At 34.8% G+C, this 18,874-nt stretch overlaps 1 protein-coding gene across 7 annotated transcripts in view; it reads right to left on the bottom strand.

The window, feature by feature from the left end:
- CAMK2D (calcium/calmodulin dependent protein kinase II delta) overlaps nt 1-18,874 on the bottom strand; it is a 355,653-nt gene that overhangs the window by 230,786 nt on the left and 105,993 nt on the right. For all 7 annotated transcript variants that reach the window (XM_074228632.1, XM_074228625.1, XM_074228626.1 and 4 more), the window contains exon 3: nt 5,611-5,670. In XM_074228632.1, coding sequence (XP_074084733.1) covers nt 5,611-5,670 — 60 coding nt within the window. The remainder of the gene's footprint in view (nt 1-5,610; nt 5,671-18,874) is intronic.

Raw genomic sequence — 18,874 nt, 5'->3', positions numbered from 1 at the left:
CAAGACAACTTGAGATGGCCCTGGATGGGAGGCAATCAGGGTTAAGTGACTTGTCCAGAATCACACAGCTAGTAACAGTCAAATATCAGGAGCTGGATTTGAAATCCCATCCTCCTAACTCTAAGGCCAATGCTCCATTCACTGTACCACCTAGTCACCCTAATGTTGTATGTTAGGAACAGCAAGAAGGCCAGTTGCCTGGACCACAGCATAAAAGAAGTACTTTGGTTGGAATTAGACTTAGGAGGGTATTAAATGTCAAACAGAGGAACAATATGGACCAAAACCTTTTTGATCAAAGAAATAAGGCAGACAGACATGTACTTTAAGAATATCATTTTGTAAGATCAAAATGGCTATAGGATTTAGATATAAGGGGTGATATCTTAAACCAATTAAGAGATCAAGAAATACTTTATCTGTCAGATCTCTGGAAAGGGGAGAAATTTATGACCAAACAAGAAATAGAATACATTATAAATAGAAAAATAGATTATTTTTACTATATTAAATTGAACTGTTTTTGCACTAATAAAACCAATATAGCCAAGATTAGAAGGAAAACAGAAAGGTGGGAAACAATTGTCACAGCTAGGGGTTTTGATAATAGTCTCATTTCTAAAATAGATAGAGAATTGAATCAAATTTATAAGGTTAAAAGTAATTCCTTAATTGAAAAATTGGCAAAAGACAAGAACAAGCAGTTTTCAAAGGAATAAATTGAAACTTTATATAATCAAATGAAAAAAAATGTTCCAAATCATTAGTGATTAACAAAATACAAATTAAAACAACTATGAGATAATACCTCACACCTATCAGATTGATTAAAATGACTAAAAGGAAAAATGAATGTTGGAAAGGCTGTGAGAAGACTGGGACATTAAGGCTCTAATGGTAGAGTTATGAACTAATCCAACTATTCTGGAGAGTAATATGGAACCATGCCCAAAGAGCAATAAAACTGACATACCCCTTGACCAGTAATATCAATACAAGTTCTATATCTCAAAGGAATCATAAAAAATAAGAAAAGTCCTTCATGCCCAAAAATATTTATAGCACTTCTTTTTTGTAGTGACAAAGAATAGGAAAATGAGGGGATGCCCATCAATTGGGAATGGCTGAACAAGTTAAGATATATGAATGCAATGGAGTTCTATTGTTCTATAAGAAACCATGAATGGCCAATATTAGAGAAGCATGGAAAAATTACATGAACTGATATTGAGTGAAGGGAGCAGAAACAAGAGAACATCATACACATTAAAAACGACATTGTGAGTTGACCAATTATGATGGATCCAACTACTTAACAATTCAGAGATCTAGAAAAAACCCTGGAAGACCTGTGATGGACAAAACCATCCATATCCAAAGGAAAACAAAACAAAACAAAAACCCCACAGAATCTGAATGGATACTATGTTTACTTTTTTAAAACTACTCTTACGATTTCCATTCCTATCATGTGGTTTTCTTTCTTTTCCCTTAATCCTAACTCCTTATTCACAAAATGACTAATATATAAACATGTTAAACACAAATGAACATGTACAACTTTTCCTAGACTGTTTGCTACTAAGGGGTGGGGGGGTGGTGCTAAGGGAAGGTGGTAGAAAAATGTGCAATTTAAAAATATGCAAGTGGATGAATGCTGAAAAACATTTATAATATGTAACTGGAAAAATAAAATATAAAATAGTATCATTTTGTCAACTGTGTGAAGGTTGAATTTGAGAGGGAGGAACCTAGAGAAGGAAAACAGAAAGCTGGGAAATGGCTACTGGTCCTTGATATAGTCCTTGATATTTAGTTCATTCACTCATATTTACTTATTCTAAAAACAACAGTAGAAATTAAATTTCAGATTATAGCATTGTTCTAAAATGTTATATAAAGTACCAAGACTTATAAAATGAGGAAAGTAATACTTCTAAATTTTGTTCCAGGCTGACTAGGATTATAACTGTGTGCCTTCTGTTTCTGGGATGAGGAAAGGAAATCTAGCCAACATACTCATCTATATAACATTCATACCTTATTTTTAATATTTCATTAACACCAGACTGTCAACTCTCAAAGAGAGTACTGACATTCTCTAAATTAAAGATGACAGCAATAGCCTGCCATTATATAGAGTTTTACAATTTTAGAACTATTTTTACATATATAACATTATTTTAGCTTTACAATCTGAGATTGGCAATCTTAAGAAAAGCTAAGTGACTCACTTAAATACATAAGCTAATTAACTTGTGTTCAGTTTTGAATGAAAGAAAGAAGTATAACAAAAGAAAAAGGATGCTATGTAAATAGCAACAAAACCCAAGGTAAACCAATTCATTTTTGCTTCAGAATAGCTCTTCATTTGAACAAGAACACAAATGCTAACCTCTGAGAAATAGCATCAATTTTGCCATTAAAAACTTCATAATTACATAAAACTAAGTTCAACTGTTTCCTGGGGGGGGTATTTTAAAATAAAAATCAAATCTTCCTTGATTATAAGAGAACTTAATTATGCCAGTTATTTGTGGCTTCAACAGAAAGACTTGGGTAATTGTAGTAATCACATGAGTTTAAGAGTGATAGTGTTCCATCTCCCCAGATAATCCTAACGACAATCTCAGGTTTAATAGATTCAAAAGTACTACATTCACCTAAAAAAATAAATATGACATCAAATTCTCTAAATGTTACAGTATGCCAATTGCATTCTGTAGTTGTAAAGTCCTTCAATGATTAGGTAGTTTAGTCCTTATGCATCTCATTCTGAATTAGCTTTTATTAAAATTATTGACTCATAAAATAAAGTCTGAGTGAAGTTGCCATATGTAAATAGGGGCTTAACTGAATTGTATTTGTTTATTCTTTATACTTTAAAAATATCTATGCTCTGGTTCTCCATTGATTATGGTACATTTTCAGGCAGTAGCACAAGAGGAGGGAAGGAGGAAAGACTAAAAGTTAACATTGCTACTGCATTTTTTCCTAAATATCAATATCTTTATGTTTTTCCTGTACTGTTGGTACACAGACATCAGAGTGCATCATTCCTCTATGTCTAAGACAAACTCCCAACTGCATCCAAGATTTATTTTCACTTCCTAGGCAGCTACTTCCTGGGGCATTCTCAATAGTTTGTTCTGATAACAGTATAAAAATAAAGCTTTTCTCTAGTGAGGTAGAAACCTCTTCACCTGTTGGAGAGAATCTTCATGTTTTTTTCTGGATCTGTTGTTCCTTCAAAGCCATGTCAATTCTATTTACCTTTGCTCTAAGATTCTTCTCATCTAAACAACTACACTTTATTTCTAACTAATCATAGTTTCCCATTCAAATACCACCTGCACCATAATCTTTCTACTATTTCCACCAGATGTATTATCCCTGGTTACATCATACTTCTAGTACAAGTAAAGATTTTGATAGAATGTGGGGCTCTTGACAACAGAATTTCTTTTATTACAATCATTATATCCCCAATACCTGGCATAGTGCCTATCACCTCTAATTGCTTAAAAGATACTTGGAACTTCTTGGTTCAGAGAGACTCTCCATGCTAAAATAATATGAAGCACAGATATTAAAGCCCAGTCAATCTTAGAGATTTATCTAGTCTGATTTCTTCACACTACAAAGGAATGTTAACTGATTTGCCTAATGTCATAAAGCAAATTACTGGCATAATCAGAATGAGAAATCATCTGATTCTCAATCTAATTGTCTTTATGACTAATTTATAACTTCTTGTGTTCAAGAAGTTCATTTGTTAAGTCAGTATCTAATTTGAATTGTTTCCCAAAGGAACAATGTTATTTGTGGTTGTTAGGTTCCCAAGCTAGTTCACAAAATATGTTATCAATAAATGTAAATCCACAGAAGTCTTACTCAGATGACTTTTTGGTGGTATGGAAGTGAGTCTGAATTTCAGAGGTTATGCTAAACCTTGGTAGGTCCCTATATCCCCCAAGAGGATGGAGCACACAGTCACAGAAATAGATTGTGTAATTATTACCTGAGCACTAGCCTAGTAAAGTGTCTTTGCATTTCACTTTTCAAATATTATTATATTTTGGGCTCATTATCCGAAGACTAGTGATTAGGTGATAAGTATTACTGTGCTCAACTCACACAAACCATCTCCTTAGGTCTGGAAGGTTTGTGATTTATATCTGTGGAGGGAGTATTGAAAACTGTTTCTACAGAAAAATGTGTTCAGAGTCCTATGTGGAAAGTCAGGAATCTTTCATCACTGCAGTGGTAATAGGAATCCTCTGATCACTTTTTGGGCAATGGGAGAGGCATCAAGTGAGCATAGATGGTTCCTGGAGAAAAATCAATGGAGGGTACAAAGGATTAGAGAATTTTCTCCAAAACTGACTTTCTATGAAGCTAATGGCTATAGAGTGATCCAGTTGGGACAGCTAGTGCAGGGCACTAATCTCATGGAAGAGATATGAACCTGATATACAATAGTCAAACACTGCTTTTACATGAATTCTCAAATCTGTCTTTAATCCATCTCTCCTTTTGATTTATCTCAATGATGATCAACTCATTAAAGCCATATTTCACCATATATATTAAACAATGTATTAATAAATGTTCTCACAAAATATTAAAGTTTTTGTTTTTAAACCAAACCTCTTATTTCAATGTTATAGAGAACTTAGTTGCTGCTGTTTCAATTATGTCCCACTGCATATATACCCATTTAGAGTTTCTGTGACAAAAATACTGGAGTGGTTTTCCATCTCCTTTTCCAGTTCATATGATAAATGAGAAAATTAAGGCAAACATGACTAAGTGACTTACCCAAGGTCATGGAACTATTAATTGTCTGAGGCTGAATTTGAACTCGGGTCTTCTGGACTTCAGATCCTGGTGTTCTATGCACTGAACCATCTAGCTTCCCTTTATAGAAAACTATCAGTAAAAAAAAACTGCCTTCCCAGATTCTGTTCTATGATTTAGAATTAGAAAGTTGTCTGGGACACCAGGAAGGCAGCAGGTGATCTGTCCAGCACCTCACAACCACTAAATATCAAAAGTGGGACCTGAATCCAGGTCTTTCTGAAAGTGACATAGTTAATTGTATAAACCTGTATATGGCCTCAGACCTCTTTTTACCTCACTTTCTTCTTCTGTAAAGATAATGATAACATATATCTCATAGAATTATTGTGAGAGTAAAATAAAAAATATGTAAAACATTTTTAAACTTTAAAATGTTCCATAAATACTGTTTTATAAAACATTGACTATTACTGAATAAAATCAGTAAATATTTACTTTATTTTGTTTGCTTAGCCTAGAATTTCTTTATATTTTCTCATTTTATATGAAGAATTAGGACTTAATCAAATGTAATGTTAATTAATTTTCAATCACAGGATTAATTCACTTTATAACGGTAATTTTTATGCTAATTTCAAGATTTAACACTAAAGCTCTAAAGAACCTTGTAGTCTGCCCTTACTATAACACACTCCTTTGCTCCTGTTTTAGTATGTATATGCAAAGATTCTAAGATTCATGAAAGCAAATGGTGTTCAAATTTAGAACTGAAAAGCAAAAACTTGATAGGTAAAGGCATTTTCTCACCAATATTAGGGTGCTTCAAAAGACGGCATATTCTAGCTTCCCTTTCCAGTTTCTGATGATCTGCAAAGGAACAGAGAAGATTCCCAACTTTTAGCAAGTAAATAAAACTGAATACATCACATAGAAAACGAAAGATACAAAAAATTAAAAAGTACATGTCATAATGCCTTTCAAGTTTATTTATTCTTTCATTTTCCAAAAGTATGATTACTATAATTTGGTACTAAGGTAGCATACAATAGGATCTTATTTCTAAAATATATCCTTTACCATTCTCATCTATTCATTCTCTTTGTATTCCACTAGTTTCACACAATAGTATAAAGAATTTCAGCTGATATTAAGATTCCCCTGCAAGAAGCTCAGAAAAGAAAAGTATTTACTGTGTCATCTACAATTATCAGATGACAAATCTTGACAGTAGAGGAGGAAAAATAGAAAGCACAGAAAAAGAGTATGGTTCTTTCTTCCCCTTGCCCTTCAGACAGTGTTTAGAAGACCAAACCCTTAGGTCACCACATACTTCATGTAGGTGTTTATAGGGTCTGCCATGCCCACACATTGCAGGCATACCAGAAGAATGTCTGTCCCTATCACACAATGCTGCCTTCTGACCCTGAGGGGAAAACTTGGAACTTAACTACATGATGCTTATTAGAAATGACCTCTCATTTAGAGACAGAAGGGATGAGACATGACTGAGTGATCTTGAACAAGAGAAAAGCAGGGTTTCAGTTCAATCATGGAGGTAATCACATACTACGTACCTGCACAAATTAAAGTTAATAGCATAAGAGATAGAATTCTGGACTTGGAGTCAATAAGATGAACTCAACTTTTTCTAAGACAATTTGTTCCTATGTGATCTTGGGCAAGTCACTTAATTTCTCTCAGTCTCCCCATCTATAAAGTGGGGATAATAATAAGAATAACACATCTCACAAGATTGTTGCAAGAACCAAATAATATAAACTATGTGAAGCTTTTTGAAAATCTAAAAGCCTTATATAAATGCTATTATTATTAATTTTAATTTACAATTTTATTTATTTATACATTACTAAAATAGTCTTGTTACAAGAATAAACATAATCCCCCCCCCAATAAAAATGAAAACCCTCACGAAAAATAAACTGAAAGAGAAAAAATGTGCTTCGGTCTGTGTTCAGATATCATCAGCTCTGTCTCTGGGGTGGACTGTATTCTTTTATCATATGTCCATCAGAGAAGTTACTTCCACTTGCTGTTGCTGATTATAATTCCCTCCATCCATTCCTCTCTACTCTCATTTATTATATTTTCTCTCTCCTTTCACTCTGTCCCTCTTCAAAAGTGTGCTATGGGGCAGCCAAGTTGTGTAGTGCAAAAGTACCAATCCTGGGGCCAGGAGGCCCCAAGACTACATCCCACCCCAGAGACCCAGCAACCACTCAGTCCTATGGTCCCAGACATGCCACCCAATCCCATTACCTTGCAAAAAGTTTTCAAAAAATGCATTATATCTGACTATCCTCTGCCATGATCTACCCTCTCCTCTATTACCCCCTCCTCTCCCCCATCCCCTTTCTCTCATCCTCTTTCTCCTCTAGATTTCTATACCCTAATAAGTATATATGTTGTTTCCTCTCTGAGCCATTTCCAATGAGAAGGAAGGCTCCCTAATTCCCCCTCACTTTCCCCCCTTACCTACCATTGCAAAAGCTTTTTCTTTTTTTACATGAAATATCTTGGTCCATTCTACCTCTCCTTTCCTTTCTCCCAGTACATTCCCTTTTCACCCCTTGATACCATTTTTTACAATATATCTTATGTTCAAATTTGGCTCTCTCCTGTGCCTTGTCTAAATAAGCTCCTTCTAACTGCTCTATTAAATGAGAAGGTTCATATGAGTATCATCAGTATCATCTTCTTATGCAGGAATACATACAGTTCATAATCATAAAATCCCTCATAATTTACTCTTCTTGTCCACCCTCTCTATGCTTCACCTATGTCCTGTACTTGAAGACCAAACTTTCTGTTCAGCTCTTGTTGTTACAACAGGAACATTTGAAATTCCCGCTTCACTGAAAATACAACTTTTCCCCTGGGAGAGGATGTTCATTTTTGTAGGGTAGTTGATTCTCAGTTGCATTTCAAGCTCTTTTGTCTTCTGGAATATTATATTCCAAGCCCTATGAGCCCTTAATATAGACACTGCTAAGTTCTGTGGGATCTTGACTGTAGTTCCGCAATATTTGAATTGTTTCCTTCTGGCTGCTTACAATATTTTCTCTTTGACTTGGGAGTTCTGGAACTTGGCTATTATATTCCTGGGGGTTATTTTTTTTGGATCTCTTTCCAGAGGAGATTGGTGGATCCTATCAATTTCTATTTTCCCCTTTGCTTCTAGGATATCAGGGCAATTTTTCCTGTAGAAATTCTTTTAAAATGAAGTCAAAGCTCTTTTTCTGATCGTGACTTACAGGTACCCCAATAATTTTTAAATTGTCTCTGTTCTCCAGGTCAGCTGTTTTTCCAATGAGATATTACATGTTTTCTTCTAGTTTTTCATTCTTTTGGTATTGTTTTATTGTTTCTTGAATCCTTGATTCTAACTCATCAGCTCCCTTTAGCTCCATTCTACATTTGAAGGAGTTGTTTTCCTCAGAGAGCTTTCTTATCTCCTTTTCCATCTGGCCAATTCTGCTTTTTAAGGCATTCTTCTTCTCATTAACTTCTTGGATTACTTTTTCCATTTGATCTAAATGGGCTTTTAACATGTTTTCTTCAGCATTTTTGGGATCTCCTTCACCAAGCTGCTGATTTGAGTTTCATGTTTTTCCTGTGTGTCTCTCTCTCATTTCTCTACCTTCCTTACTTGATTTTCAAAATCTTTTTTTGAGCTCTGCCATAGCCTGAGCCCAATTCCTATTTTTCTTGGAAGTTTTAGATATAGAATCTTGAACTTTGTCATCTTCTGAGTGTGTGCTTTGATCCTCCATGGGACCAAAGTAATTGTCCACAGTCAGGTTCCTTTTTTTCCTGCTTATTCATTTTCCCAGTCTGTGCCTGGTGTTGGGGTGCTTCTTGAGCTTTTGATTATTCTTGGGACACCCCTGCAAGGATCACAGTTCTTTCAGGGTCTTATGGGAGGCTCTGACTGCTCTACTGGCCTGTGCTCCGGTTTGTGGATGACCACAAGTCCTTCCCTCTGCCCCGGGGCTGTGAGGAGCCTCTGCTCCATTATAACAGTGGGGGGCCCAGACTGCAACCAGGGTCTGAACAAGGTACAAGAGTCCTGTTCCAGAGCCAGAGGAGAGACTTGACAGTTTCCTTCCACTCCCTGACCTATGGGCTGAGTACTCTGGGAGCAGCTGCCAGGCCACTCCCTGCTGGGCAACTCTGTGGGCCTGTTTCTATTTCCTGGGATCTGGACTATACTGAGGGCCATGCTGGCCTGGGCCCAAGGCTCACTATGACAGAGGTTCCCCCTGATCGGGCAAGTTGTGCTTGGTGCTCCTTGGGTTGGCAGGTCAGGAAACTGCTTCTGCTGCCAGGAGCTGGCACTCCCAGGGATCCAGGCACTCTGATGGCTGTTTCCCAATGCTTGAACTCCTTCACTCCCATCAGTGAACCTGGCCATGCTGCCACCCCTTAACCTAATGGAACAAAGCCTTCCCATGGTCTTCCAAGTTACAGTGGGCTGGAAAACTGCCTCACAGGATCTTTCTATGGGTTCTGTCTCTTGAAAATTTAGAGTCATAATTTTAAGATTTTTGAAATATTTTAGAAGAGAGCTCCTGGGAAAGCCTGTCCTCATGCCGCCATCTTGGCTCTGTCCTCCCAGCTATTATTAATATTATTATTATTATTGTTGTTGTTGTTGTTGTTACTACATAGGAGAGATGCAAAAAGACAGAAAACATGAGATTTTCAAAAGATCCAATGAGACACTTTTTTTTACTAAAAAAAGCACTCAGCTTAGTTCCTGTCACATTAATTTATAAAATGATTCCTATATTCAAAGGATTAAAATAAACCTGAGAATACAGTTTATATATAAAACCACAAAGCAACCAATGTTGAATGCCAAATATGACAGAAAGGAAACCCTGGGGTTCATATCTAATACAACTATGTTACTTTGGGCAAGTCAGTTAACTTCCCAGGCATCAGCTTCCTCATCTGTAAAATAAGGAGTTTGGATGAAATAAACTCTAAAGTCCCTATCAATTTTAGATCTACTTTTAGATAATTTATATTAATTATATAGCAGTCCAAAGACAAAAGTAGTCATACAATAAAGAAAATTTATCAAGGATTTAGGTAAGACAAGTTGCTTTTTGTTAGCATAGCAAGACAATATCTATTTAAAATGCATATATATGCATATTTGTATACTTTTATCTATATGCATGTAATGCCTCCCTTGATAGAATATAATCCTCTTGAGTATAGGGACAGTATATTTTTTGTCTCTGTATTCCCAGAAACCATTCACAATGCCTGGTACAATGTAGTCACTTTAAAGATATTTGCTGTTGCAGTTGAATAAAGGAACTTTTACTGGTAATTATCAATACTAATGAAGTCAGAAGTCCAGTTTAAAAGGTAATTCGTGTATGTGTCACCATATGGGCAGGTATTACTTCTTTGTATTTTTCCCAAAGCAAAATATTCTATACCCTCTAGAAACTGATCAAATGCTTCTCAATTTTATAAACAGATTATGTCCTAATGATCTTAATCCAGAAAACTGAAGAGTCTGGAACTCAAATCTTCTAGTTGAAGTAAATTTTTAAGATGCTGTACAGAACCAGATAAAGTTGGTGATATAGTTCAATGTATAGGCAATGAACTTGGAGTCAGGAAGATCTGAGTTCAAATTCAATCTGATACTTGCTAGAGAGAGCAAAAACTTAACATCTTTATCTGTAAAACTAAAATAATAATATCACCTAACTCTCCATGGTTGTTTGATAAGATAATATTGAGAAAATGCTTTGTAAACCTTAAAATACTACATAAATACTATTATTATTTTTATTGTTTTTTCATAAAGGAATTTATTTTTCTAGTTTCTCAAAGGATAAGTACTGGTTCTAAGATTTCAATGATTAAAGGGCATTCCCTTATAAGGGAACTACTCTACCCATGTGGTCCAGTACCTCCTTTGCAATTTGTGGAGCCCTCAATGACTTTCCCAGTGGAAACCAGTACTTGAAAGATTCAAGCTTTTAATTTAATTAATAATTAATTTTATATTATATTAATCATTGTATTAAAATAAATAATAAAATATTAATAATTAACAATATTTATTAATAATTAATTTTAATTTAAATCACCCTGTCTTCAAGGACTTTTAATATCACAAACCTATCAAAATAGCTTCCTATTTGTTGTTAAAGGGATGGCCAAGGAAGATTTCAGAAAAATGACTTTAGTTGATAATGGGGTTTTTTTTGGCACTCATGAAGTTTCTTCAAAAAAAGCTGAACACTAACAAGGTACATTGGTCTTTAACTATATTACAGGTATCCAATTTTTGTGCTTCAAAGATATATTGTTGACTTAAAATAATTGTGTCTTGACTGATACAATAGTTTTCGGACAAACTGCCAATACTCTTAACAACAGTACCATTTTTTAAATCATTTTGAAGGATGATACAATCACAGATCTGGAGTCATCAGAAGTCATCTAGGTTAATCCTATCAATTTATGCGGAAATGAGGAAACTGGGACCTAGAAAAGTTAATTGATTTGCCCATGGTTACCCTGGTCCTAAAGTGATAGAGCTGGGATTTGAAATCCTGTCAATGAACACTGACTACAGGGGACTGAGAAATAAGCATTAAAAGACTTTTAAAAGACCATGAAGACCTAAATGCTAACTTTGAAAGGCTAGAAGGTACAGGGGATAATCTGACATCCTGGAACAGTTTTATGGCTACTACTGATTCTTTTGAACTTTAACAGAGTGTGATATGTTCATTAAGAAGAGCTCTCATCAAGGCATGTGTCTCACACTCATGTCACTATGAGAATGAGTTCTGTACAGCAGAATAAGGAAGCAAGAAATAGCAATGGGTCTCATTTAACTGAGAACATTCAAAGAATAAGCAGTTTATTCTTTCAAGATAATATTGTCTGTAAAGAGACCATCGATAAACATAAAGAGAGAATTACACCCCCGTATCCTTGGTTTTATAACAAGAACACAGTACACTGCCTTTCTACTGATACACAGCTTCCTTCCACTTTTTCCTTCAATTATCATCACTTAACTTATTGACCTCTCATGAATCAGGAGGCATTTTGCATTCGCCTACTGGGATATATTCTGACTTCCCAAATGAAATGCTGTAATTTAAATGCTCATTAAAACTAAAGTTCATAACTGTATTTTTAAAGGGAGTAGGGTAGGTAAAATTGGTGATTAACTGCATAACATTATCAGAAATACATCATTCATTCATCCAACAAACATTAAGCATCAACTGTGTGGGTGGCTAAAGTAGGGAGTGAAAAGGTTGACATTAGACGGTGTCCTTATCCTCCTGGATTACTGTGTTAAACAGTTAAATAAGAATTACCTTTAAAATCCCCTGTGTTTTTATTTCATATGATAATAAAAGGCACACATACACATACATATTATATATGTGCATATGCCTATATAATATATATAATATATAGTATTAATATAGTATTGATAATTACCAGTAAAAGTTCCCTTATTCAACTGAGCAGCAACTATCTTTAAAGTGACTACATTGTACCAGTCATTGTGAATGGTTTCTGGAAATACAGAGACAAAAATATACTGTCCCTATATTCAAGAGAATTATATTCTATCAAATATATGCCTTGATAATAACCAACAAATTCAAATAACTAATCTGACAAAAGGCAAGGGCAGTATACAATTTTTGTTAATAATAAAAATCTCTAAGCAAGGTTATATCTGCCTTAGGGACTAAGAATACAGAGATGAAAAATAAAAGTAGTTCCTTCCTACATATAACTTTCAAAACAAGGGGAGAACAGCTTGTATGTACCCAAATAAACTTGACATGTAAACAACATTATAAAGACAAGTCAAGAAATAATAAGCATTTCTTAAATACCTATTTTATAGATCCTATTTGGGGCTATAGATAAAAAAGGGACAGTTCCTGCCCTCAATGAGGTTGCAATCTAATAGGAAAAGACATAGAAAAAAAGAAACTGGAAATTGCATGGGGGGAGGGGAGGGGAAGGTGTCAGAGAGGTTGCCTAGCATGGGGTCATGCTGAAGAAATCTGAGATGTTTCAGAGAAGGGCAGCACACTGAGATATAAGAAACATTCTGAAGTGAGGTACTTCCTTAAATGGAAATTTGGGGATTCACAGTTGTACCTTTCAATCAGAAAGTCAGAAGATAGTGATGAGATGAATAACACAAAACATTCTACACAATTTTGAGGAGAAATTGTGACTTTAAGGTGGGTTGATCATTGAACTCTTTCAAAATAAAATTGCATATAGATTAGGGAAGAATATATGACCAAGCAAGAAACAGCAAGGATCATGAAAAGTAAAATGGATAATTTTGATTACATTAAATTTAAAAGATTTTTTACAATCAAGAACAATGATTAGAAGAAAAGTAGGAAATGAGGAAATTTTATAACCAGTTTCTTGATGAAGGTCTCGTTTTCTCAAATATATAGGGAAATGAGTCAAATTTTAAAAATAAGAGCCAAACTCTAATTAATAAGTAATTTATTAAACAGGCAATTAATAAACAAGCAATTTTCAGAAGAAATCTATGCTAGCCACAGTCATATGAAAAATATTCTAAATCACTACTTATTGGAGAAATGCAAATTAAAACACCTCTGAAATTCTACCTTCCTACTATTACTGGGATTGATAATAAACAAAAAGATCAACATGTATAAAAATATTAGCTCTTTCTGTGATGGTAAAGAATTGAAAACTGAAAGTATATCTTTTTTTTTTCAAGGCAATGGGGTTAAGTGGCTTGCCCAAGGCAACACAGCTAGGAAATTATTAAGAGTGTGAGGCTGGATTTGAACACAGGTACTCCTGACTTCAGGGTCAGTGCTCTATCCACTGTGCCACCTAGCCACCCCCAAATTGAAAGTATATCTGAAGATGATGTTTATCTTTAATTTTTGAAGAAGAACATGACATGCATATAAATTAGATTTGAGTGATGGGGTGCTGTGCTAAATCACCAGACTCACTTTCTCCTCCATGGGTCCAGTGGTCAGATATGGAGATGGAGAAGGTATATCTGTCATTTTGGGGAAATGACTGGACAAATTGCATGATTGAGATGGTGTTCTGCTCTGCTATAAGAAATGACAAATTAATACAAACAAGAAAAAAAGCAAGACATCTCAGGCCTTGAGAAGCTTTCATTCTAAATCTAAAAGACAATACACAAAAGAAAGTTGAAAGTGGAATGGGAGGGAAGAACTGCCAAAAGGCACCCAACTTGGGGTCAAGATATTCAAGGAGTCAAAAGATAAGCAGAGCAGCCCATGGAAAATGAGTTTAGCTAAAAAAGTCTAAGCCCTCTATAAAGGGAAATACTGGGAGGAGTTTATAGTTCCACCTTCCAACCCTTCAATTGGAGGGGAGATGCAATTAAAACTGCTAAGGTGTTGAATATTAAAGCTGAATCAAACTTCTTGATAGTGAGATTTCAGATGATGAGCTTATCCTGGGGAAAGCATAATTTTGATGGATTTAAAACCAAATTCAACAGCTGAATGGAAATCTAGAGGTGACTGTAAGTCCTCTCTAAAGGGAGCCTCTAGCAGAAACTTCCTTATTTAAAAATTGAAAACAAGAAAAGGCTTATAGGCAAAAAAAGAACAAGTCCATATAAGGGGAACTTAAAAATAGGAAGAAATTCAATCAAGGATCACAAATAGAGGTTACCCTTGGGAAGGAAGAGGGTCCTTTTTGAGACTGATGGGAAAGTGAAGATGGATGAGGACATAGCAAGGGTTTGAGATGTGGTGGAAGAAATAAGAAAAAAATATTTAAGAGTACTTTAGATTCTGGAAATCACTTTGCAAATCACTCTGAGTCTCTCTAGATATTATACATTCCTTAAGTATTATGACCTCCATTTTACAGATGAAAAAAGTGAGGCCTAAAGAAGTTATGCAAATTGAGATCATGGATGACCCTAAATCTCAAAAAAAAATATCTGAAGCCATTTCAATCTAAAAGAATTTAATTAATGTCAGTCACTTGTTGGGAGAAAGGGGTTGGTAATTTTATAAGGGTAGTGCAAGTCTGGAATAATAGATAATGGGGATTATGATATGTCATGAATAAATAGACCTGGCATTTATTGCTGAAGAATCCAGTCAAAGTTAAAATAGTTTGAATCTGTAATGAACCCAGGCAGCAAGATAAAAGGAATGCACAGTGCATGGGCTAGAGGAAGGAAGCAAAGAAAGGATCAAAGAGCCAATGCTCTCTTTTTCAAATGGCAAACTATGAAGTCCAGACCATGCAAGAAACAAGCCAGAGCAGTGGTGATGGAATAAAGAGAGAAACCATAATGAATGCAAAGAACAGGTTAAAGAGAAGTGAGACAATGAAAATAGCTTGAAAAACAAGAGATTTTGATCCAAAAGAATATCAGAGTTCTATGAATTGAAGTAGTTGTAGAGATGACAAGGTTTGAGTAGCTGAGATAGAGTAGACATGTTTGCTGTGACCTCCTTGAAGACAGCCTTTGTTAAAAAAAAATTGACTTTCTTTGTATCCTCAGTTTTTAGTCAAGTTTCTGGCAGGTAGTCAGCACCTGTTGATAGTATAAGATAGTATAATACAAGCAGTAGAATCGAAGTTTACACATGAGGAAAGAAAGATAGGAAGAGTTTATGTGAAGAAATGTGCTGTTTGATGCAATGATTTATTTGACCAGTTACCTTATTTAATTAATTAGTGAGTGATAGAATGTGGATTAGAATCCCTTTTTTCCTAATATGTAATTTCTTGCTCTTTTGGTGTTACCATGCTATCACCATGAATCCTCCAGTGTATGTTTATCTTAAATGTGTCTATTATGTATTTTTAAGATGTAATATTTATAGTTTCTGAAATGATAACATTATAATTCTTAAATAAAGTCTTAATTCAATAAACACCAAAGTTCCTACTGTGTGTATTAGAGTGTGTTTAGTGCTGAGAATGGAAAGACAAAAATGCTAGCAAGCTCAAAGTCACCCCATGATTTTTTGAGAACTGAATTAGACTTGAATATAGAGGACTGAGAGTCAAATCACAGTTCAGGTATTTGCAACCTTGGTGATCTTAGCCTAGTAATTTGACTCTTATGGGTCTCAAATCCTTCATTCACAAAATGAATGGTTTGTCCAAGTTGATTCCTGTGATGTGACCAACCTTAGTTATTAACTTTTTGGTGAGGAAATGGTATACTCTGAATTGGAAAGCTACACTGCCATAAGTCAGTGTGCATTCAAATGTATGGCTTGAAGTAATCCAATACTAAATTTTGCACAAAATACCAACTATCACAGAAAAGCACCTACAATGCAGCAATTGCCCCACGTTAACTAACACCTCATTTATATGGTGTTTATAAGTGAGTTTCATAGCTAAATAAAAACAGAAAATTGTTGTTCTAATTATTTTTTATTAGTAACCATTTTAATGGAAATATTTCTAAAATGTTTTGTCCAATGTCTTAGACTCCACTGAACATTAATGCTTTCTTGATTCATTAGTCATGACTTTTAATTACTATTCCACCATTAGCTAATAGTTAGAAAAATCATATCCTCTCACAAAACCTTAATTTCTTTCTTCATAAAATGAGGGGCTAGGACCCACATGGTCTCTGATTTCTTCTTGTTCTTTTTTGTTGCAAGGCAATGGGGTCAAAGTGGCCCTCCCAAGGCCACACAGCCAGGCAATTACCAAGTATCTGAGGCTGTATCTGAACCCAGGCACTCCTGATTCCATGGCTGGCACTCCATCCACTGTACCACCCAGCCGCCCCTCTCTGATTCTTCTAGCACAATGAACAATGTCTTTGGTATCTGTGATACTTTTAAAGGTTATAAAGGTTTAAAGGTTATAAAGGTCATAAAAGGTTATAAAATGGTTTAGGACTATTTGATCCTTCAAAAGGCAACTTTTTGCTGTGCATTTATTTGTTTTTAGTTCTGGTAGGAGTTTATTTTCTGTTTATTCTTTTATTTGTCAGCTAATAGTCTGTCACTATCAATGCCTATAGCCCTGTAAATAGTCCTACTTTATCACTTTTGGATGGTTATTTACACTGTGAAGAATAAGAGTAAATAGCCTCTGAGTGAAAGTCTCCTGTGATTATAAATGTGTGTCTCCGTTTCTGGAATTTGTTGCTTCAATTTTGGCCTCTCAGAAGTCCTTTTCTCTTGCTTTAGGTTCTCAGCTTTATTTGAGTGACAGTTATGATCATGGTTTCTGAATAGCTACATAGATTTGGTCAGTCTAAAACAGGATTAATTTATAGCACAGTACAGAAAGTCTCTTCAGCATAATCCTCACGATTATAAAATTACAAATACAACACAAAAAGATGTAGTATAGGGGTAATGGATGTAGAGGAGGCTATGAAGTAATAATACTGGGGTCCAAAATCTGCCAAAACGCTTTGATCCTCAGGTCCTAAATAAGTAAACATGGAGTTTTACATAGTTCTTCCATACTTTAAGTCTTCAACAAGAAATCCAGCAGAGACAATAATATTCTATTAAAACATAGTTCATTAAGATTTTAATAAGGCACAACCAAATTGGAAACAATTTTTCTCATATATATGCATTTATATGTATGTTTATATATATACACATATATATATATATATGTATGTTCTTATATAAGGGTGAACTTAGAAACATTTAACAGCTGCCTCCTCCATTAATAAAAATGAGCAGAGGAAACAAGTTTAAACTGCATTATAAATATCTTCTGATCTATCACTTCCCAAGTTTAAAAAATTAAAAAAATTCAGGCGTGGCTAGGTGGCATAGTAGATAGAGCACTGGCCTGGGAGTCAGGAGTACCTGAGTTCAAATCCAGCCTCAGACACTTAATAATTACCTAGCCGTGTGGCCTTGGGCAAGCCACTTAACCCCATTGCCTTGCAAAAACTAAAAAAAAAAAAAAAATTAAAAAAATTCAATAATTCAAGATCTGCTTTTGCAGTATTTCCTGTTTTCCAAAGTTTGAATATTTACCCTGAAAATTTGGTTTGGGAATAAGAGCTGTTTCTACTATATATGCACACACACACACACACACACACACACACAAACAACTATACATATATATATATACACATATATACATATATATATGTACTTATACATTACTCACACACATACACATAAACATGTGTGTATACATGTATAGATATGTGTGTGCATGCATGTATATATATCTATCTGTTTATAAATCCATATTTCTAATCCAAACATTTCTATGAGCCTTGAACATTTTATATGATATTTTCCTAATTTGTATATAGAGAATGATGATGAAATGCTGATGATTATACAGGCAGAAGGAAGTTCTGTAGATAAAAGGCTTTTTTTTCCTTCTTTGCTTCTTTAAGAGAAGTCATGTATGGGGCCATATTGACTTTGGGGACTGACTCCAGAGAGATGGAAATAGATTTAATTTGCAAACAATGGCTATTTGGAAAAGCCAGTTTTTCAATATGTACCAAATTTCCTAGAGCTTTCTTAGAGACTTTAGGGATTTTCCCTTTTGGTTTAGATGGAGCTTCTCTTTCTTGATTTGAAGTTAGATATCTAACTCCAAGTGGAAAACCTTATTCATTCTATATTTCTAGTATATTCTAGTTTGTACAGTGTCTCCAAATTCTATTTGCTATTTGCTTAGATAAATGGGTTCACTTATTCACTATCTGGATCAGTCTAGTGTATAATTAGTATTTGGAGGGAAGGTATCAGGAAAGCTAGCAATTTTTGCCTTAATACTACTATGCTCGTAGGCCTTTTTTTGAGGGAGAAGGCATATATAATTCTAGTCTGATATTCCTGGAGGACTGAAATAAAAAGCTCCTGAGCAGGGTACTGCTTACAGATATACTTCTCTTCTCTTTCCAAGCTATTGGACTGACTTTCCTCCTTAAGGGAAGGTCTAGATATTTAATATCAATGAATTTCCCCCATCATTAGATCTCCTGTTTATATGTCTGTACTAGCCATGT

This window comes from Macrotis lagotis, chromosome 3 (assembly GCF_037893015.1).
Source record: "Macrotis lagotis isolate mMagLag1 chromosome 3, bilby.v1.9.chrom.fasta, whole genome shotgun sequence".
Taxonomy (NCBI): domain Eukaryota; kingdom Metazoa; phylum Chordata; class Mammalia; order Peramelemorphia; family Peramelidae; genus Macrotis; species Macrotis lagotis.
Note: the sequence above shows the minus strand (reverse complement) of the source record. Positions and strands in the feature narration are given on the sequence as shown.